This window comes from Balaenoptera ricei, chromosome 20, assembly GCF_028023285.1.
Source record: "Balaenoptera ricei isolate mBalRic1 chromosome 20, mBalRic1.hap2, whole genome shotgun sequence".
In the NCBI taxonomy this organism is placed as follows: Eukaryota; Metazoa; Chordata; class Mammalia; order Artiodactyla; family Balaenopteridae; genus Balaenoptera; species Balaenoptera ricei.
In genome coordinates, this window is record NC_082658.1 from 17,842,352 (window position 1) to 17,863,164 (window position 20,813).

The window sequence follows — 20,813 nt, forward strand, 5'->3', positions numbered from 1 at the left end:
TGTAACACATCGTCAAATAAGGCGACTCTATTTCCTATCCATCACATGGAAAATTAAGTATTTAGAAAAAATTAAATGTCACTCTGGATAGTATTATGCCAACACTTTCTCTCCATTTCTATCTCAAGCTATTAAAGATTACCTGTGGCAGCATTCTTTTGTTGAAACTTGGTTAAATACATGTTCATTCCTTTCTTAAAGTCCTGAGAAAACACAATTTTTAAAATCCAGGAGAGTCAGAACTCAGAATTATAGTATATTTTGAGTACACAGTACTCAAAAACTAATTTACTCAAATTACTTGACTGTCAGATTTACTAAAACACATGTATCCCCCTAACGTCTACTACCTTCTGTTTAAAAATGCATACTCTTTGCCTTCTACTTTTGCTTTTAAGTTTTATACCAGACTTCCACCAACCCCCAAAACATATTTGCAACATCATTCATCTGAGAGACCAAAATAATCAGCATAAAAAGAAATAAAGACAAGCCAGAGTACTATCCTTATAGATTCTAGAAAAATTACTTAGGAACTTAACCTAAATAAAATCAAACTTTTTTTTTTCATGCAAAACTCTATGGTTTCACCATAAAAGAATGGAAGATTTTTTAAATTGCTTTTTTACCTTATCCCCAATGTAGTCATGTAGCATTCGGATGACAGATGCACCTTTGCTATATGATATAGCGTCAAATATCTCGTCAACTTCAGAAGGATGGCCCACACTGACCTAGCAGACAGTGTGATTCAAGGTTATGACAGGATGCAGACAGCCTGTAATACTGAATTACATAAAAAGCTTTCTAGGAAAACCCTTCTAAATCATAAGATACTTTTTGCCTTTAGGTGACTCATAATGTGTAATTGTTTAAAAGGGTTTAATAACTAATACTAATAAAATAGAATATATAACACAATCCCCATCATCTCTTAGGACCTGGGTTCCAATCTTGGCACTGCTTTGCTGGGAGGCAAGTCACTATTGATCTCTTTGTGGGTAGGGAAGTGAGGGTAAGGAAGGGAGAGATGAAAAACATTTGACTTCTTGCACTAATTGTAATGGCTTACAGTTACATAGGACCCTGGTTAAATACGTCAAAGTAGACTCTAAGTCTAGCTCTTTAGAGGCAAAATTTATACAGATAAACTAGCTGAAATAAGGACAGGCTAAGTCAAAAGAATTAAAATATTTATATAAAAACAGACGACAACAATAAAGAGTATGTTCAGAATTCTCTCTGAAACAACAGAATCACACTACCCAACAGCTATGGTTCCCCCACACTATTCAATAAAAATCTATTTAGTGAATGCTTATGGGTACAGAGCACTTGCTTCTACAAAGATCACAGATGTTTAAAAAGAAACTTAATTAGAACTTAGTACTGCTAGAATTTCAAGAATGGAAATATAAACTACAGAAGTAAATGACATCACCCATGCAATTTTCTTTGCAGAGTCCTAAGTACCTCTATAAACAAATTATATATTTTATTGAAAATGAGAGCAAAGGCCAATGACTGAAAATTATGTCTCACTTCAATAGGATGGCTGTTATCTAAAGCATCAAGCTCCTGGGCACGTGTGTAATCAGCAGAAACAAACTGAGTCCAGATATCATACTCTGGGAAGCAGTGGTCTACACACAGATATTCAATCCATGATGCGAAGCCTTCATTTAACCAAAGATGAGTCCACCATTCCTAAAAACAAAAGATGGAAATATATAAAGAGAACAAGATGCTTGTCACTCCACTAATTTAAAAAACTCATATGTCCCTTCTACTATACTCTAAAGCTCTTAATGAACTGAAATTCATTTCAAAACATTTAGTAAATAACTCACATCCCTGAACAAAAGAAATGCCAAGAAAAGCCAACCTGGTGACACTAGCAGTATCACCACTGCTAAGTAACTTTTTGGTACTAAAGGTAGAAAAGGAGGAAGAAGGAGGATGAAAAACACCCTAAATATGGAAAAGGGGAAGAGAGCGCGTAAATATAGGCAAGAGCCTACACTGTCATATAAAATTTAGTTTAATAAACAGTTCTCTTAAAAAAAACAGAAAGCTTATCAGGACCAAACAAGGAAAACTGGAAACTATATCCATAATGACAGGGAAAAATCATTGTTGATTGAAAAGTTAAACTTTCTAGATAAACAGAAAAGCAGTACTGCTTATGTAAGAATTATGTGAAATTAACAGAAATGTCATGGCAGTAAGTAGTTCAGTAACGCATGGTGTTTAAACATTTATGAAATATAAAATTCTCATCCGTTAATAAGAATTAACAGTGGAGTGGACAAAGAATATAATGGGTCACAGACAAAATCAACTTTTTGAAAAAGAAATCAACTTTTTAGAAAGAGATTTCAATCTAATTTTCATTAAAGTTGATTAAGTCTCAAAACACTTGTCAGTGGAGGAATTATGTAGCTTGGAAAGTTCTACTGGAAACAAAATCACCAGTTGCCCATGGAGGTGCAGATTCAAAGTCTTCGTTTATGGATGAGGACCTGATTCACCTTGAACAGGGAGTGTATGCCTGTGTACAGACTGGCTTGTAACAGGATAGTATAATGTCCTTTTAGAACCTTTTTATTTTTTTTATTTTTATTTTTTGAACTATATCAAGCCTAGCCTAACTCTTTTTATTTATTTATTTATTTATTAAACTTATTTTATTTTATTTATTTATTTTTGGCTGCTTCGGGTCTTCGTTGCTGCGCGCGGGCTTTCTCTAGCTGCGGTGAGCGGGGGCTACTCTTGGTTGTGGTGCACGGGCTTCTCATTGCTGTGGCTTCTCTTGTTGCAGAGCACGGGCTCTAGGCATATGGGCTTCAGTAGTTGTGGCTCACAGGCTCTAGAGTGCAGGCTCAGTAATTGTGGTGAACGGGCTTAGTTGCTCCACGGCATGTGGGATCTTCCCGGACCAGGGCTTGAACCCGTGTCCCCTGCATTGGCAGGCAGATTCTTAACCACTGCACCACCAGGGAAGCCCCAGAACCTTTTTATTTTTAAATGGTCCTTTTCAATTTGAAAGCTAAACTGAATGTTTTTGATATCACAGTAATAAACCCTCAATCCAATTAACTCATTAGGAAAAAAAAAAAAAAAGTTGATTAAATCTCTTATGAAAAGAAAGCAATACTATATGAATTCAGGACAAAGGACTAATGCAATGGTGAAAAACAAAAGGGCATTTTAAAATTCTGAAAAGATCAAATATTTTCAATATCAACTGATAAATGGCTATCTGTCTATATGCTTTGTGCACTTATTTAACTAAAAGCCTCCACTGGGATAAGCTGGTACAAACCTAGTAATTTTCCAACTATCTCTAAGCCTTTGAATTTTGGTTAATGAAACAACTGACATCTAATAACTATAAGTTGCTCCAATCCAGTAAAAAGCTGTTTAAAAGCAAAATGAGAATGCACACATTTCCCCTACTAAAATTTATTACTGGAAGTTTAAAAATAAAATCATAAAAAATAAAGTCTGCTCAACACTGAGCAAAAAAATTGTTTGGTAGCAACAAACTTGCTGCATTAGGAGAAAAGAACGTTTCTGACATATTGAATACAGGTACTAGTATACTTACTTCTGCATAAAATTATATTTCAAAATTTTTTTTTACCCCTAAGCAAAATTTTAAACATCCAAAGCAAAAAGGACAGGATTTACTTTCAAGGGCTGACTTTCTTTAGAAACTCTTTCAAATATGTAAGAGTTGCTAAATGTTTTCCTTTCTTGCTTATTTTGTGACATGTGGACTCAACTAATATCCAAATTGGACTCTGCTCTTTGGCAGCCTAAAATGCCATCAGGGAATTTGGCTGGCTCCAGAATCTCCAGTTCTTTCTTTGCAGAGGCACTTCTAGTTCACTTATTAAATGCTGGGCTCCCAAGCTCTAACACAGTTGGCTGCTATAGATAGTACTTATTCAGAGTAAGAGGGAAAGGTCAAGACTAGAGGACAGAGATCATTCACTGCAAACATTATAATAAACAAGAACTTCAATAGGACAGTTGGAAATTTTAATATATTTCACAGTTATTCTGTTGTTTCTTTGCCTTCATTTCTGTCAAATTTCAACTTAAAATTTCAGGAAATGAAGAAAATGACCCTTAAAAACATTTCAACCTAATCAAGGATAGTTTGTCATTTATCAGGTTACTTTACAGCTAGTGAGCTACATAATATATATGACACAAGAAACTACAGTTAGTCTGAATCTCACTGCATGGAATCTCTCTACCTAAGTGGAATCTCTTCCTTTCACCCAAATTAGTATCATGACTTCCCCCGCTTGCAGGCAGTATTAAAACAGTTTAGGAAGTATTTTCTGTTGAATAAAGATTATCTACATGCTTTTGATCAACAAGAATATTCTGATAAACACTTTTCAAAGTGGACCTTTTAAAATAAAGTTTTTCAATCAAAAACTACTTTTTTGGTACAACATTCCAGCCAAACCTGAAATACTATGTAGACAAAAAAAGGTGCAGCAGGAAAAAAATAAATATATTTGAGCACTTAAAAATATTAAATACCATAGTAACAAGATTTCCAAACCATTGATGGGCGAGTTCATGTCCCACAACCAGGGCAACCCACTGGCGTGATGAAGAACAGGAGTTTTTTGGATCAATAAGCAATGCAGTCTCCCTGTGTTTAAAAAAAAAATTTTTTTTTTAAGTATTACAATCAAAGCAGGCATGCAGAAGTGGGGGAGGGAGATTCAAACAGTAAATAAGATGGTCAAGTTAGGCTTTAAAGATGTCAAGAAAACATTTCCTCAGAGTACACAGGATAGAAAAAGTTCTGGGAAGATTAAAGACACCACTCCAATAGAATTCATAACAGAAGATCAAAGATGTGACACAAGTTTAATTATCAGTTTGTTTATAGGACAGCTGCCTGAAATTTCAGAAAAACTTTGTCTAAAGGATTAGGGATTATTGTGCTAGACAGAGAGAGAAGACAGTCCTTCCATTAAAAGAAGGGGAGCAGAAAGTGGGGGGAAGATGCATTCCACAGTCCTAAAAAGAACACTGAGTAGGCTGTCCAAAACTTAGCTCACTGAAGAAGGCAACTGAAAGTAGAAGACAAAAACTTGTTTACAGACATTGCTTTTAAAATTATACAACCTACATGTTTGTATTGTGGTGACAGACATGTAAAAACTTGGCCAGAAGATATTAAATCAGGGAAAGTTCTTCAAGCTGGATATATAACTATATAACTACTAGAAGGAAGAGAAGGCACTGAAATGAGAAACTCAGCCAAATATACATCTACAAATGCTACTAATGCCAGATGCTCACTTTAAAATCTTATACTCTCAGATAGTAGCACCAGAGGGTGTTCATCTTCATTCTTGAAATGTTCAAGGAAGTGGGGGGAGGTAGGAAAATTTATGACAGATCATAAAGCAGAAGCTACTGAACTGTACTTAGGAGTGAAGCTCTCATGAAATCAGTGATTTAAAAAGATAAGGCAGGGTAATACATCATTAACATACCTATAAGTAACAAGGCCCCAGTTCTCCATGGCACCTTCATAAAATAAATATAAACATTTATTGATATTTATATATACTTCTTGAAAAATCATAAAATTCAGAAAAAGTTATTACAATTCATCAATAAAATGAAATTTACTTTACCAGCTGCAAAGTCTGCAATAGCAATGAGATCAATTTTAGGTAGAGGATAAGGAACATTGAAGTAGTCCTTATAAAAAGGCAGAGTTTTAGCAGCAACCTATAAAAGTATAGACAAAAGAACCATCTGATAAATCTTACTGTCATTCATATAGAAATCCACAAAGGAATCCTGTTGCAAGCCAAATATCTCAAGTTACTAGAAACCAACCCTGGGGAGCCCCACCTCCAAACAGTGCTTTAGCCCTAAGCTTTGTATGTCAGCCAAACTTTAATCCATTTATAATTCAGTATGAAAAGTATAATTACATATTTTCCCACCCACTCTCTGGGTAAATAAATTCTACTCTAATATTTTCTTAATCATTATCTTGTAAAATGTTAATAAAACACCAAAGTTGCTAGTTCCCAGATTCTATTAAAAGTAAAACCAAAGTAGTACATGAAATTTCAGATTAAATTATAAATAATTGTACTAATAATTGATCAGAAATGTAAATTCCCCAACCTGGAGTTATGGACTGTTGGAACAATCCTCTTCAAGTACATTTACCTCTAACGCAAATTTTCCTTGCTCTGCTTTGCCAACAGGGGTGTAAACACGGACACACACACCATCTTTTGACCTTGTTTCTACAAAGTCATATTCACCCACAACAAATGCCACCAGATACGTAGACATGACAGGTGTGCGAGCAAACTTCACTTCCACTACATTTTCATCATCAGGATATGGTTTCCGATCAATTACATTCTTAAAAAAAAAAAAGGAAAATTTAACAGATTTACATTAAATACCTTAGAGCAAACACTAGCCAAAAACTCTAGGCTTTGGGGCCTTTTCTTCCCCCTTTCCAGCACTGCTTACTTCTCTATCCTAATTCATCCAGTGCTATTATGCTATCAAGATCTTTCCTATTAAGAAGGAAAGTCACCTGATAAAGCATTCACACTAAGAAACTGGAGCCTAAAGTGTTAAAACTTCCAAGGATTTGTATGAAAAAAGAAGCAACTTTTCTTGAATACCTATTAATATGCCAGATACTGGGATGTTTTAAGACCTCAATACTTTTCAAGTGAATGAAGGAAAGGAGACAACAAATATTAATGAAAATAAAATGTAATTGTGGAATCAGACATTTCAAAGGGTACAGATTTCTAGATTTAGAGCATTCTCTGTACCAAGGCTGGCTCTAAACAAATTTGTCACAAAATCTCCACTTTACCTTTGGAGTCCCCTAATTTCCCTTTGGTGTTCTCCCTCTTTTTCCTATTCAGGCTCTCAGTTTCCTCAAGATCTCTCTATTCTTTCTTCCAAGTAAGACTTATTCAAGAATTGATCTGATAAATTCATTCATACTAAATTGTAAATGAACATTTCAGTGTAATATATTAGCTTCCTCTCTGAGAATATTTGAGAAGAGAATCTATGGAATTCTCTCCACCAATAAAGGAGGCAAAAGCCAGTTATTTTCAGGTGCAGCAGGCATTTCCAAGTTCCCTGGACTCCTATTATAAGCCACAAGCTACTCTATGTCTTAAGTAAGGCAGTCTTAGACAATACACTTCAAGTAGTGAATGCTTACTCTATTATGAATGAGGATCAACGACATCAGTGAAGAGAGCACATTCCAAGAATACAATCAGCCAAAAACCTAAATACACTTCATTATGTGGCTATATCTTTTGGCATTTAATAAGAATATCAGATTTTTTTTCTTTCAGGTAATATTTACTAAACTCATTTCTTATTTAGATTTCCAAATTGAAGGAATTAGATGATCCTGTTAATATAGTTTATAAAGAATTTCTTCCAGGAGGGGGAAACTCCCCAAATAAGGCAATAAAGAAAAAGAAGGCTTTTCAGAAATTAAGAGAACTAACATTTGTGTTCCAATTATGTGTTAAGCACTGTGCTGGGTGGTTTCATGCTATCCCATCTAATCAGCAAACTAAATATGCTCAATGCTTATTCAAATATGAATATACTCACAAACACAAACATACCATGTTTGATAAAGCTACTCTGTCTTTAGGAACAACCAGTGAGATATCAAAAGTTGCTTTGATGGCAGGCTCATCCCAGCAAGGAAAAGCTCTCCGGGCATCAGTAGCCTTAAGAAAAGAATATGAAATATAAAATATCACAGAATTAACCTACCAGACTATTTCATGAAATAACAGACATTTCTTTCTTTCTATCATTTGTTCATTCACTTTTTCAAATATTTATTTTCTACTCAGTGCCAGGCAACAAGCTAGGCGTTGACTACAAAGAAAACACAAGGTTTACTATCATTGCCACATCAGCAATTATCCAAGAACTAGGTCTGCTATAGAGCTTAATAATTTATAGTATTAGAATAATTGACAATTATATTTTTGTTTTTATTAAAACATTTCAATATTTCAAATTAAAGGCAAATGGCTTTATCTATAATGCCAACACAACACAGAGCACAGGAAGGTTAACAGTATACTACTGTAAGGATTCAACAATGGGAAAATATGACTGGTTGCCTCTCTAGCTTTGATTTCAAAATAAAAATAAAAATATCTTCAGAATTTTTGATGTGCTTTGTTCTTTATCTGGAATGGTAGCAATAGGAATAAAGACAGATGCTGTATCAGTTCCAAACAGGTCATTTGTTTAAAGGCACTTCCATATACAACACATAAAACTGTCACCATTTGACCTACCTTTTGAAAGAGATCTCATTCTTTCTTTAAAAATAAAAAAGAGCAAACTTGTTAAAGCAAAATAAGATTAGTGGTGCAGTAGAATATCAGTTATAAAAGAAAAAATCTTTAATAAAATAGAAATAGAACCATTGACAAGATTCTGTATCTTAAAAAGTAACAAAATATGCAAAGGTAGAGGAAGCACATACTTCTGAAAAAGGATTTCTCCAAGGAAAAACATAAGGTGGCTGATTGCACTCTCAAAGAAACTAAATAAATTATGAATTCTACTAAAGAATAAATAAGACTAAAGATGTTTAAAAAAAGAATAAATAAGACATTTGGAAAAGTAAGTAGAGTGTAAAGAAAGAAATGCACAGAAAAATTCAAATTAGGAGCAACAGCAGTAAATAAATGTATTTATATTAGAGGAAATTAAATGAATGACATAGATAGTAAGATTTAAGTTTCCAAAATATCCAAAGGACAAAGTGATAAAAGCAATCAAAGGTACATTTGGGGGATAGACACTAGAGCTAAATCTATTATTAAATGATGTTCCTGAAGAAGAGATCAGAACAGAAACCATGATGAAGATGCAATAGAAGAAAATACTGCTACACTGAAGAAAGCTCTGAATATGAACATCAATAGGGTTCACCAATTATTAAAAGTTAATGAAAAGTGAACACCTGGTGAAAATTTTTAATTTTTACGTACAAAGAAATAATTTAACAAGCAATCAGGAAGAAAATAAAACAAAATTTTAAAATGTGTTACCCTACAAAGGGAGAAGAAACATTCTAGTCTGACTCCTCCCCCTCGACAAAATGAGACATGAAAGACTTTAGAACAATATTTATGCACCTTTGAAAGAGAAAAATTGTAAGCCAATTGTACCACTCTTATCACTGAAGAAGTTGGGCTTATTACTCACTGTAGCAAGGGAAAAACTCACATCAAAAGAAACCATGGGGTATCTCAGTAAGAGTCTAAGAAAGAAACAATTATGTGATTTTGGATTTGGCTGAATGATTTGGAGGAGGATTTAAGAAGAAAGGATTCATTCTAAGTTGGGTGCTATCAGAAAGTGGAGGCAATTTTATGAGTGGGTATCTCAATAACTGTTATTTATCTATGGAGAGGGCAGACTACATCAAGCCTAAAACTGCAACTGGTAAAGAAACAGCAGTCACTCATTTTAACCAAGAGAGAGAGTTGTTTGTCTTTTGTGATTAACAAAGTGAACTTGTTTTTGTCTATGCTTGGATGAAATTATGAACTGCCCTTGTTTTGTCTCACTTTATCATGGTCTCGGAGTAACCTTGTCTGAGGTTGGCATTCTATGATACTGTTTATGTCCAACAGGAAAACAACATGGACTAGCTTTCAGTGCTAGGACAACTTCTGGATGTCAGGGGCTGCTCTTTTTTTCTTTTTCCCCCCAACAAATCTCTTACATGCTCAGTAAAACTGGTCATGTATAAAGGCAAATGAAAGATTTTCAGATATGCAAAGACTCAGGAAGTATACCACTCACATACCCTCTCTTAAAAAAAAATCATTTGGAGACACACTCCAGCCAACCATTCCAGGATGAAGAAGTGCTCAAAAGGGCTAGAGATAAGCACTGGAATCACACTCACACTCATACACACACACATACAGGTAACAAAATTATATTTAAATAGATAGGTCTATATCTATATATATCCATATATAACTATATATACAGACATACAGGTAACAAAATTTAAATACCTGGATTGCTTTTATACTTTGTACCTCTTTTTGTACCTGTGGCTTTTCCTACTAAATTAATAGTGGTACTGTTATAAATAAAATCATTCCCCAGCCCACACCCCTAATTCTCTCTCATATAACAGAGATAACTGGCTGAATATAAAATAAAAATTCCAAAATCAATAATACAATTATGGCCAAAGGCACCTAAGCCTCAAATAATCACGCAAATAATAGAATTAGACCTTTGTCAGAATGTCTAATTTAAGATCATAATATATTAAAGAATACCATACCTCAAACTGTGTGACAGCAGCATAGCGCACCTCTCCAGAAGGGGTAGTATATTTACTTCTATAGAAACCTTTCATTTTATCATTCAGCTCTCCAACAAAATCTATCTTTAAAGTTCCTGTACCTGTGATTGAAGATAAATGAAAACATTTTCATGGAGATATTAAGTACAAGTTATCAAAAGTGTGTCCCTAAAACACTAATTCAGCTGGCTATTGACAATGTTCAAATCATTCCTTCCTTTCTCAAATACTCCTCCTGGCAATGGAGAGAATACAGTATTTACTAAAGTAAATGGCAGACTAATCCTAAAGTAAACCTTAAAATCATGTTTAGGATGACTGCTTAGAAAGTTCTTTAATTTTACTAACTTAGTCTCAAATGACCAATACATGAAGATAAAAGCAGGAAAAGAAATGAACATTTATTATTAAATGTATGACAAGCTATTGTGCATTGGTGCTTTAAAAATATTTAGTTGGGTAGGTATTGTCTCCATTTTTTCAGATGAAGAAACTGAGCCTGAAAAGTTAAATAACTTGCCCAAGGTCACACCATTAGTAAGTAGCAAGAATAAGATTAAAAACTTAGGTCTGTTTAATCCAAAGTTCATGCTCTCTACCAATTATACCATGTAAATTGGTCCTTTTAGATGACTTCATGCCAATTATTCTATTATTTAGACAAGACACAGATGTTCAATCCAAATGGAACACTGATTCCATACATTTGTAAGGAACTATAGAGAAGACCAATGATTTGATCAGCAATAGGGCATCAAACAAACTTTTACAGTTACCTCAATCATTTGAAATCTAATAATATTAAAGAAATAAATTTTAATCAATAATTATTAAATGCAAATAAAAATGCAATCTGAATACATATACTATTGTTATATAAGAGCAAAATCAATTTAGACAAAATGGGAGTTTCTATTTTGTTTTGTTTTTTACTGAAGTGTAGTTGATTTACAATGTTGTGGCAACCTCTGCTGTACAGCAAAGTGACTCAGTTATACACAGAGAAGTTCTTTTTTTTATATAAAATGTGAGTTTTGGACTTCCCTCGTGGTGCAGTGGTTAAGAATCCGCCTGCCAATGCAGGGGACACGGGTTTGAGCCCTGATCCAGGAAGATCCCACATGCCATGGAGCAACTAAGCCCGTGCGCCACAACTACTGAGCCTGCGCCCTAGAGCCTGCAAGCTACAACTACTGAGCCCATGTGCCTAGAGCCCATGCTCTGCAACAAGAGAAGCCACCGCAATGAGAAGCCCACGCACCATAACGAAGAGTAGCCCCCGCTCACCACAACTAGAGAAAGCCCGCACACAGCAATGAAGACCCAACGCAGCCAAAAATCAAATACATAAATTTAAAAAAAGAAAAAAGAAAGAGAAGAAAATGTGAGTTTTTATGAGTATACATACAGTTGACCCTTGAATAATGCAGAGGTTAATCCACCTATTACTATACAGGGCCCTCCATATCCGCAGTTCCTCCACATCTCCTAATTCAACCATCTTTGGACTGTGTGGTACAGTATTTACTACTGAAAAATATCTGAGTATAAATGGACCCGTGCAGCTCAAACCTGTGTTGTTCAAGCATCAACTATGCTCTCTTTCGCTAACAGAAAAAAGATTATCACTATTATCTAGTAGTCGTCTACTAAATTCAGATGCATGACAAAACAATAATCCCATTCTACATTTTACAAATCCAGTCACAAAAAAAAAACCCCAAAATGTTGACTTTGTAATAGATCCCTTTAAAGTGTCTATTTATAAAAGAATCTAGAGCATGGGAATCTAACAAGTCAGATACAGTATGACTATAAAGTAATTAGCCACTTATATCAAAACTTTTATATCCTAATGTTTCAAACTGTCATTTTGGAATGCTGTAGAGCAATGACACTGACATTGTTCGAAATGTTCTTGACTCTCTCTCTGACATATCCTTTTGGATGTTCTCAAAGTCATGTCTTCACCTTCCAAAACTGAACTTGCTTTTTGGAAAGGTCCAAGTCATGAAGAGTTCAAGTCTACGGAATATGTGAGTGACAAATTGCAATCTATTTCTAGACAAAACACTAACTGTGTCTAAGAAATAATTAAACTGATTTTCTTATGTGCCTCAAACTGGCTCTGAAAATAATTTCAAGTGAAAATTTCAGAACTTTGCAGCAAAGTCACCACTAAAGAAAGTACCACATTCTTAAATTAATCGTGCTGGGAAAATAAAACAAAACAACTCAATTGAAGGTCCAGTGAATAGACATTTGTGATAGTTTTTTTTTTTTTTAAACCAGACATTCTGTCTGAAGGGGTCAATAAATGCTTTTTTCTTTTTTTCTTTATATTTATTTATTTTATTTATTACTTATTTTGGCTGTGCCAGGTCTTAGTTGCGGCATGCGAACTCTTAGTTGCGGCATGCGAACTCTTAGTTGCGGCATGCTTGTGGGATCTAGTTCCCCGACCAGGAATCAAACCCAGACCCCCTGCATGGGGAGCACAGAGTCTTACCCACTGGACCACCAAGGAAGTCCCAATACTTTTTACTTTTAAAGAGAACGATAGATTACTGGGACGGTAAATAAGAATACAGTAAAAGAATCTGAAAGAATTCTAAATGATTGATACTAAAGAATTTAGCTATAAATAATAAAAAATTTCTATTTTCATTAGGAATTCACTGATTTTTTTTTTAATATTTCTTTATTTTCTTTATATTTTTGGCTATGTCAGGTCTTCGCTGCGGCGCTCGGGCTTCTCTCCAGTTGCGGCGTGCAGGCTTCTCTCTAGCTGTGGTGTGCAGGCTCCAGAGCACGCAGGCTCTGTAGCTGGTGGCGTGCGGGCTCTCTCCCTGACGTGCGCGGGCTCAGTAGTTGTGAGAAGCAGGCCTAGCTGCCCCGCAGCATGTGGGATCTTAGTTCCCCGACCAGGGATCGAACCTGCGAACCCTGCATTGGAAGGCAGATTCTTTACCACTGGACCACCGGGGAAGTCCCTCACTGATTTTTTTTTTTAAAAGCAGATGTGTTCACATTAATAAAGTTTACAAGGAATATCTATTAGATTACAAAAACCCCTTTAAAGATAACTGTTTGATGGAACTTTATGTTACAATTCCATAAATGGAATTGGCCAGTCTGTTTTCCCTAAGTCAGCTGTTAAGATGTCTTTTATATAACTCATATTCCACAGTAAATCTACTTTTGACTTTTCCTATTTGGAATAAAAGTGGATTTAAAACTCAAAACTAAATAAGAAAGGCTGCTTACACTTTTACTTGGTTTTAAATCTCCAAGGTCATCATACTATATAGCAAGATATTGACAGTGACCACTTCCAAAAAGTGGCATACTAAACAAAATATAAATTATTGGGAAGGGCTATTACCTGAAATTCAAACAAAACACAAGTTTAAGTTTTTTTAATATATTAATAAATTTAGTGTCACATTATACAATACTAATTACAAAGTATCTGCTATTGATATAGTAGAATTTTAGGGCAAGAACAGGAGGAAAAAGGACTTCATGATAAATTCCATTTATGAAATTTATACCATATTGACAAACCAATTGCCAGAAAGTCTGATTTTATACCTATTTTCACACATAATTGACACTGCTTCCTCAAATTAGATACCTTATTTGAATATCCAATGTACACAATATTTACCTGCTTGGGGTACTAAGCCTCTTAAAATATACAATAAGCTCATTTAATTAAACAACTGAAAAATTAGGACCTCCTCCAAAAACCTAATTTGTTTATTAAAGCTTAGGAGAGTATAATGATTGTTGTAAAACCTGAAGTAATAAAATTATTAAAAATTAAATTATTAAAAATTTAATGAGCCTACCAAACACTATGAAATTTAAGACAGATTACTCTATATAAAGAGAAAATAAAGGCCTCTGCCTTTCTGTCACCATTTCTTATGATCCTGTTTTCCACTCTTCAAAATGTTAACATCTTCTAGTGTTTCTCCAAATGAACGTCACTCTACAGGATCCTTAACCATCGATTCTGAGGTTGTTAGGCCTTACAATGATCATGGTAAGTTGACCACTATTCTAGAATGGTGCCAATTTCAGAAAAGAAGATATTTTACTTAGCTATATAATATTTGGCATGACTGTTAAGTTTGAAGAGGTTAAACACAAAGGTTACTAATATCCTCCTGATATATGTTCAATATTTACTCCATTACCAGAAGAGAGATCACTTAAAATTTGAAAAAATAAGGACTTTATTCTTAAAGCAAAGAATGACTGGGTAACTTTGACCCAGAGAATCTTGGGAAAATGTGAAAGCCAGTGATTTTTTTGAACAGATATTTATAGATATTCAATAATTTAATATAGTCACATCTGCAAATAAGATTTTTTAATTCTAATATTCGTATCAATTACTTATGTATATCATTATATTAGCTAAAAATCTCCAAAACTCTGTCAAATGATAGTATACTAATGGTCATAACCTTCACTGACTTGTTCCTGCTTTTATTAGAAATGACTTAATTTACCATGTCTACTGTAAACAGTCCTTATCAAGAATGATGCAGCTCTTATATACTGATAATAAATGAACTCATATATATAAGGGGAAAAGAAGAAGGGTACAGAATATGTATGACATGCTAACTTCTGTATTCTTAAATGGTACATACATAAATGCTTATAAAAGCACGGAACAGTTTTGAAAGGATACATAGGAAACTTATCACTTCTGAGAAGTGGAGCTGAGAGAGGAAGACAGGATAGAATGACAAACAAATTATCACTATATATTATTTGAATTTCAAACCATGTCCATGTATTACATTTTTTAATATTTAATTTAAAAAATAAAAAGAGCATAATGTGGTGGTTAGAAGTGCAAAGTTTTTAGTTAAACTGCTGGTGTTCAAATTCAGACTCCGCCTGAGTTTATTTAACTTAAATAACTTGCCCAAGGTCAATAGCTACTAAGTCATTTTTATTTCATTAATTCCTGCTCTTAAATCTTTATCTCTTCTACTTTCTTCAAGCTACCTATTCTTTTTGTCTAATTTTGCTCTTGATGCTTACTTAGCTAATTAATTTTCAGTCTTCCTTCTTAGCTAAATATACTCTCTGAGAATGTTTTACCTGCATCCCACATGCTTTGTAAGTAGTAATTTCATTATTCAGTTCTAAATATTTTCTAATTTCCCTAACAAATATTCTTTGACTCATTAATTTTCAGAGGTATCATTTTTCCAAAGAAGGAATTTTTTTGTTTCTCTTTTGCAACTAACTTTTTTATCTTTTCACAGTGTGAACATAGAATATAGTCTGTAATGATACAGATTTTAATTTTTTTAAAAGTTCATGTTATTTCTATCAAAATAATATTTCATAGTTTAAAACCTCATATAGTTCTACAGGCTTACATATATAAGCTGCAGGCACCTGCCCAATGCCACTTACTCCCTACACTTGCCTCAGTAGCAACTCTGTGATTTCTAAATACCTTGCTTATTTAGCTATTTTTTCATTTTACAATTTTACACACTCTTTTCTTCTTACTATAAAAAGTGAAGTGGGGCTTCCCTGGTGGTGCAGTGGCTACAAATCCACCTGCCAATGCAGGGGACACGGGTTTGAGCCCTGGTCTGGGAGGATCCCACATGTTGCGGAGCAACTAAGTCCGTGCACCACAACTACTGAGACTGTGCTCTAGAGCCCACGAGCCACAACCACTGAAGCCCACACATCTAGAGCCCATGCTCCGCAACAAGAGAAGCCACCGCAATGAGAAGCCCGCGCACCGCAACGAAGAGTAGCCCTCGCTCGCCGCAACTAGAGAAAGCCCGCGTGCAGCAACGAAGACCCAACACAGCCAAAAATAAAATAAATAATAAAAATAAATACATTTTTTAAAAAAACAGTAAAAAGTGAAGTGTAGCTAAACTACATCTCCACTCCTACATCTTTTACAAAGAATTAAATTTTCTGTAACCTTCCAAATCTGCAAATATTTTATTCTCTTTAACTTCACAGTTTGGCTAAGCACAGAATTCTAGATTGAAAATCAGATTCACTCATAATTTTGAAGGAACGGCCATACTAGAGTCTAGTTTCCACTGTTCCTGATGGTAAACCTACTGCTATTCTGATTCCTGAACTTTGAAGGTAATCTGTCAGTCTTCCTTCCTTCCTCCCAAGTCCCTCACCTCGGGTAGAAACTCTTTGAGAGTCTCACTTTACCCCTGAAAGTTCTAAAATTTCCTTTGATGTGGCACTTTTTACATTTGAGTCAGTCCCTCTCAGTAGTGTATTTTTTTCAAACCTAAGGCTCCTGCCCCATCCGTTCAGAGAAATGTTCACGTTTTGTGTCTTTCATCATTTCCCCTAACCATCTTCTCTGTCCTCTCTTTCACTAGATGGATGCCCAGTCCTGCTAGATTGGTCCTCCAATTTTCCTAATTGGAAGATGCCTCTATTTCATCTTCTACAACTTCTTTTGGTTTTTTACTTCTAGTGTATTAAAATTTCCAAAAGTTTTCTTACTCTATTCCATACTGTCCTTATTTAATGAATGTAATATTAATAATACTTCTAAGGATATTAATCTGTTTGGGTTTTTTGAGGCTTTCTTTTCATTTGTCTTTGCTTCTTCCAAGTTCCTATATTTCTCTTATACTTATTGTTTTGCTTTTTGCTTTATGTTTCATATTAGAAGTTTTATCAAATGTCTGGTAATTGTTGTGACTTTGGGCTTGGCCATGCTATTTGCTTTGGCCAATGAAATGTGAATGGACATCACCATCCACGCAGAAGCTTTAAATGTGTCTTTGTGGTTTGGCCCTGTCCCCATCCCTGAGCTTCTGCCTTCTGCCATGTGAGAGAACAGCATGTTGCAGATAGTAGCTACTCACTACAGAGCCTGGAATGAGCAGACTTGTGAGCTTAGTGGTGCTCAGTAAAGTTGGCAATATGGCTGCAGATGATCAGCAGTCCTCAGGGCCATGTGTAAACAAGAAATATTTGTTGCAAGCCACTGACATTTGTGATCCCATCTGTGGGTTAAAATGTACACATACACTTCTGGAATATTTCTAGAAAGAAATAGAATATTTCTGGAAGGATTAGTAGACACTGGAAGTAGAAGGGGTCAAAGAGAGGGAATCTCAATTTTCAGGTTATATTCTTCAGTATCTTTTAATACATGTTCATGGCAAGCATTTGTTTTTATAATAATTTCACACAAAAATAATCTTAGTTAGAAAAAGACAAAATGAAAGGTCTTTTAAGAGTATCAAAATAAAAGACAAAATTTCTCCAATTTAAAATTTTTCTTAAAATACTTTTTTTTTTTTTTTTTTATACAAATGGTCTCCCCAAGAGAAGACACTTTTTTTTTTTTTAATTTATTTATTTATGGGTGTGTTGGGTCTTCATTTCTGTGCGAGGGCTCTCTCTAGTTGTGGCAAGCGGGGGCCACTCTTCATCGCGGTGCGCTGGCCTCTCACTGTCGCGGCCTCTCTTGTTGCGGAGCACAGGCTCCAGACGCGCAGGCTCAGTAATTGTGGCTCACGGGCCCAGTTGCTCTGTGGCATGTGGGATCTTCCCAGACCAGGGCTCGAACCTGTGTCCCCTGCATTGGCAGGCAGATTCTCAACCACTGCGCCACCAGGGAAGCCCTTAAAATACTTTTATATTAAGGGAATATATTCTCAATATAAAAATTATGGAAACCAGAGAAAGGTATGACTAAGAATAAAAATCATCAATTATGTCAACAACCAGACATATAATTTCATTTGTACCATTTTAGAGATCTGATTCATCACCTTGTATATGTAATTTTGTATTCTGCTTTTCAATTTTATATTATAATAAGTACTTTACAGTGTTAAGAATTCACAAACCTCACTTTTAATTGCTATATATATTCCACCATACATATATGTCATAATTAGCTTAATCATTCCCTTAGTGTTGGACAAATGTATTAATTCTTATTTTTTACTACCTTAGGTAACGTCTCAATAGACATTTCTAGGCATAAAGTATCTCCTGTATTTATGACTTTTCTTTAGGATATATTCCTATTACCAGAATTGCTGGGTCAAAGACATGAACATGTTTAGGCTCTTAATATACATACTGCCAGACCGCTTTCCAAATAAATTACATGGATTTACATTCTTACCAGTAATATGAGGCAGTCACATCATTGAGAATCATTTTTTTACTTCAGCTTATATGACAGGCAAAAACTGATATATCAGTAGCTGTTGTTTTAATATTTCTCATTACTAGGAGGGCAAATATCTTTTCACATATTTTATTATTTATTTGCATTTTCTTTCATACAAATTATCTGTGGCTTTTCATTTGCTCACTAATCAAAGTCTTAGTGCTTTACCAATTGATTTGTATATAATTTCTTCCATTATATTAAGCTCAGAACGTCTAGTTTCTTTGTGCTTTTTTTTTTTTTTTTTTTTTTTTTTATTTATGGCTGTGCTGGGTCTTCGTTTCTGTGCGAGAGCTTTCTCCAGTTGCGGCAAGCGGGGGCCACTCTTCATCGCGGTGCGTGGGCCTCTCACTATCGCGGCCTCCCTTGCTGCGGAGCACAGGCTCCAGACGCGCAGGCTCAGTAGTTGTGGCTCACGGGCCCAGTCGCTCCGCGGCATGTGGGATCTTCCCAGACCAGGGCTCGAACCTGTGTCCCCTGCATTAGCAGGCAGATTCTCAACCACTGCGCCACCGGGGAAGCCCTCTTTGTGCTTTTATATAGCACATATAGTAACATATCAACGAATCTTTCCATCCATGCCCTCACTAGCATAATAGCTCTCTAATCTCTGGTTGTATCTCAGAATCATCTGTGGGACATTCATCTCAGAGATTTGGATTCAATTAGTAGAAGATGGAGCTAGGTAGATATATTTTTAAAAAACTGAAAAGGTGAAAACAATGCATTATGTTCTATGTTTTTTATTTTTTCTGGTGGCCCAAAAGTTGAAGTGCACCTGACTCTGTCTAAAGCTCTGTCTTAATACTTAATCTCCTTAAAACAATGAGTTAAAAAAAAAAGGGCATACGATAAATTTTTCTGGAAGATGTCACTATTCATAACAGGATTTTACGAAAGCCATTTCTCCTACCTGGTTGGAGAGTACTAGGAAAAGACAAGGTGACTTTTTCATCTTCATTCTGATAGTTAAATCCTGTAGCATGTATTTCTGGAATGGAAAAAAAAAATTACTTCACAAATCTGACTGGACTGATAAGACCAAATCCAGACGGCAGCAATTAACATTTTCAAGAGCAAAATCTCTACTAAAACTAAATATTCTTAATTTAATAAATTAAGTTCCTATTAACAAGAGTATCATTTCAAAGTAACCTGTTTTAGGCTATGTAACCTAAGTTAAATATGCTCCTTAGAAACAATTACACATCCTATATTAATTCACAAAACTTTTATGATATAAGGGAAATAGGGCTGCTATAAATATGAAAAGGTTTACTACCGGATTCCCAGACACGTTTCATTCTCATCTTTGTGTGACTATGATACTGCTTTATATGTTGCAGTCTTACTCATGAACATTTGAAATACTGAGCAGATTGCTAAGATCTCGGTGTTAAAGATATATCAGTGAAAGTTCTGTCCCCCACCCAAACATAGGTAACAATTCCAACAAGATATAAATCATATTTCCAGTGAAATTCTTTGTTGTTACATTTTACAGAAATAAAGAAGGTGAAAACAGGTGTGTGGATTAAATTAAGACTTTGATTTATTCCCTACCAGGAGTGAGAAGAGTCTGCTTGTTTAACTGATACTTCAGAATGCTTAGTTGACACTTTAGGAAAAGAGCTAAGTAGATCAACTCCCAACCACATCATATCCCCATTCCAAAAGAAAAACTGCCCAAAGAGGTAGCCTTAATAAGCACTTGAAAAGATGTTCAACATCTTTAACCATCAGGGAAATGCAAATCAAAACCACAATGAGATACCACTTAACACCCACTAGGATGACTCTAACCAAAAAGATAGACAATAATAAGGTTTAAGGGAGGATGTAGAGAATTTGGAACCCTCATACATTGCTGATAGGAATGCAAAAATGTTTCCAAATGCTATGAGAGGGACTTCCCTGCTAGCGTAGTGGTTAAGAATCCACCTGTCAATGCAGGGGACACGGGTTTGATCCCTGGTCCGGGAAGATCCCACATGCCATGGAGCAACTAAGCCCGTGAGCCACAACTACTGAGCCCGTGGACCTAGAGCCCGTGCTCCACAACAAGAGAAGCCACCGCAAGGAGAAGTCCGCACACTGCAACAAAGAGTAGCCCCCACTCGCTGCAACTAGAGAAAGCCCACACGCAGTGACAAAGACCCAGCGCAGCCAAAA

General features: G+C 35.2%; 1 protein-coding gene across 5 annotated transcripts in view; it reads right to left on the reverse strand.

Moving 5' to 3' along the window:
* The window catches only part of NPEPPS (aminopeptidase puromycin sensitive), a 104,099-nt gene that overhangs the window by 24,272 nt on the left and 59,014 nt on the right, over window positions 1-20,813 (reverse strand). For all 5 annotated transcript variants that reach the window (XM_059908641.1, XM_059908640.1, XM_059908639.1 and 2 more), the window contains 10 exons: window positions 19,555-19,632; window positions 10,397-10,518; window positions 7,683-7,790; window positions 6,229-6,429; window positions 5,679-5,775; window positions 5,535-5,568; window positions 4,564-4,678; window positions 1,543-1,707; window positions 630-734; window positions 143-203 (listed from right to left, as the gene is read on the reverse strand). In XM_059908641.1, coding sequence (XP_059764624.1) covers window positions 143-203; window positions 630-734; window positions 1,543-1,707; window positions 4,564-4,678; window positions 5,535-5,568; window positions 5,679-5,775; window positions 6,229-6,429; window positions 7,683-7,790; window positions 10,397-10,518; window positions 19,555-19,632 — 1,086 coding nt within the window. The remainder of the gene's footprint in view (window positions 1-142; window positions 204-629; window positions 735-1,542; window positions 1,708-4,563; window positions 4,679-5,534; window positions 5,569-5,678; window positions 5,776-6,228; window positions 6,430-7,682; window positions 7,791-10,396; window positions 10,519-19,554; window positions 19,633-20,813) is intronic.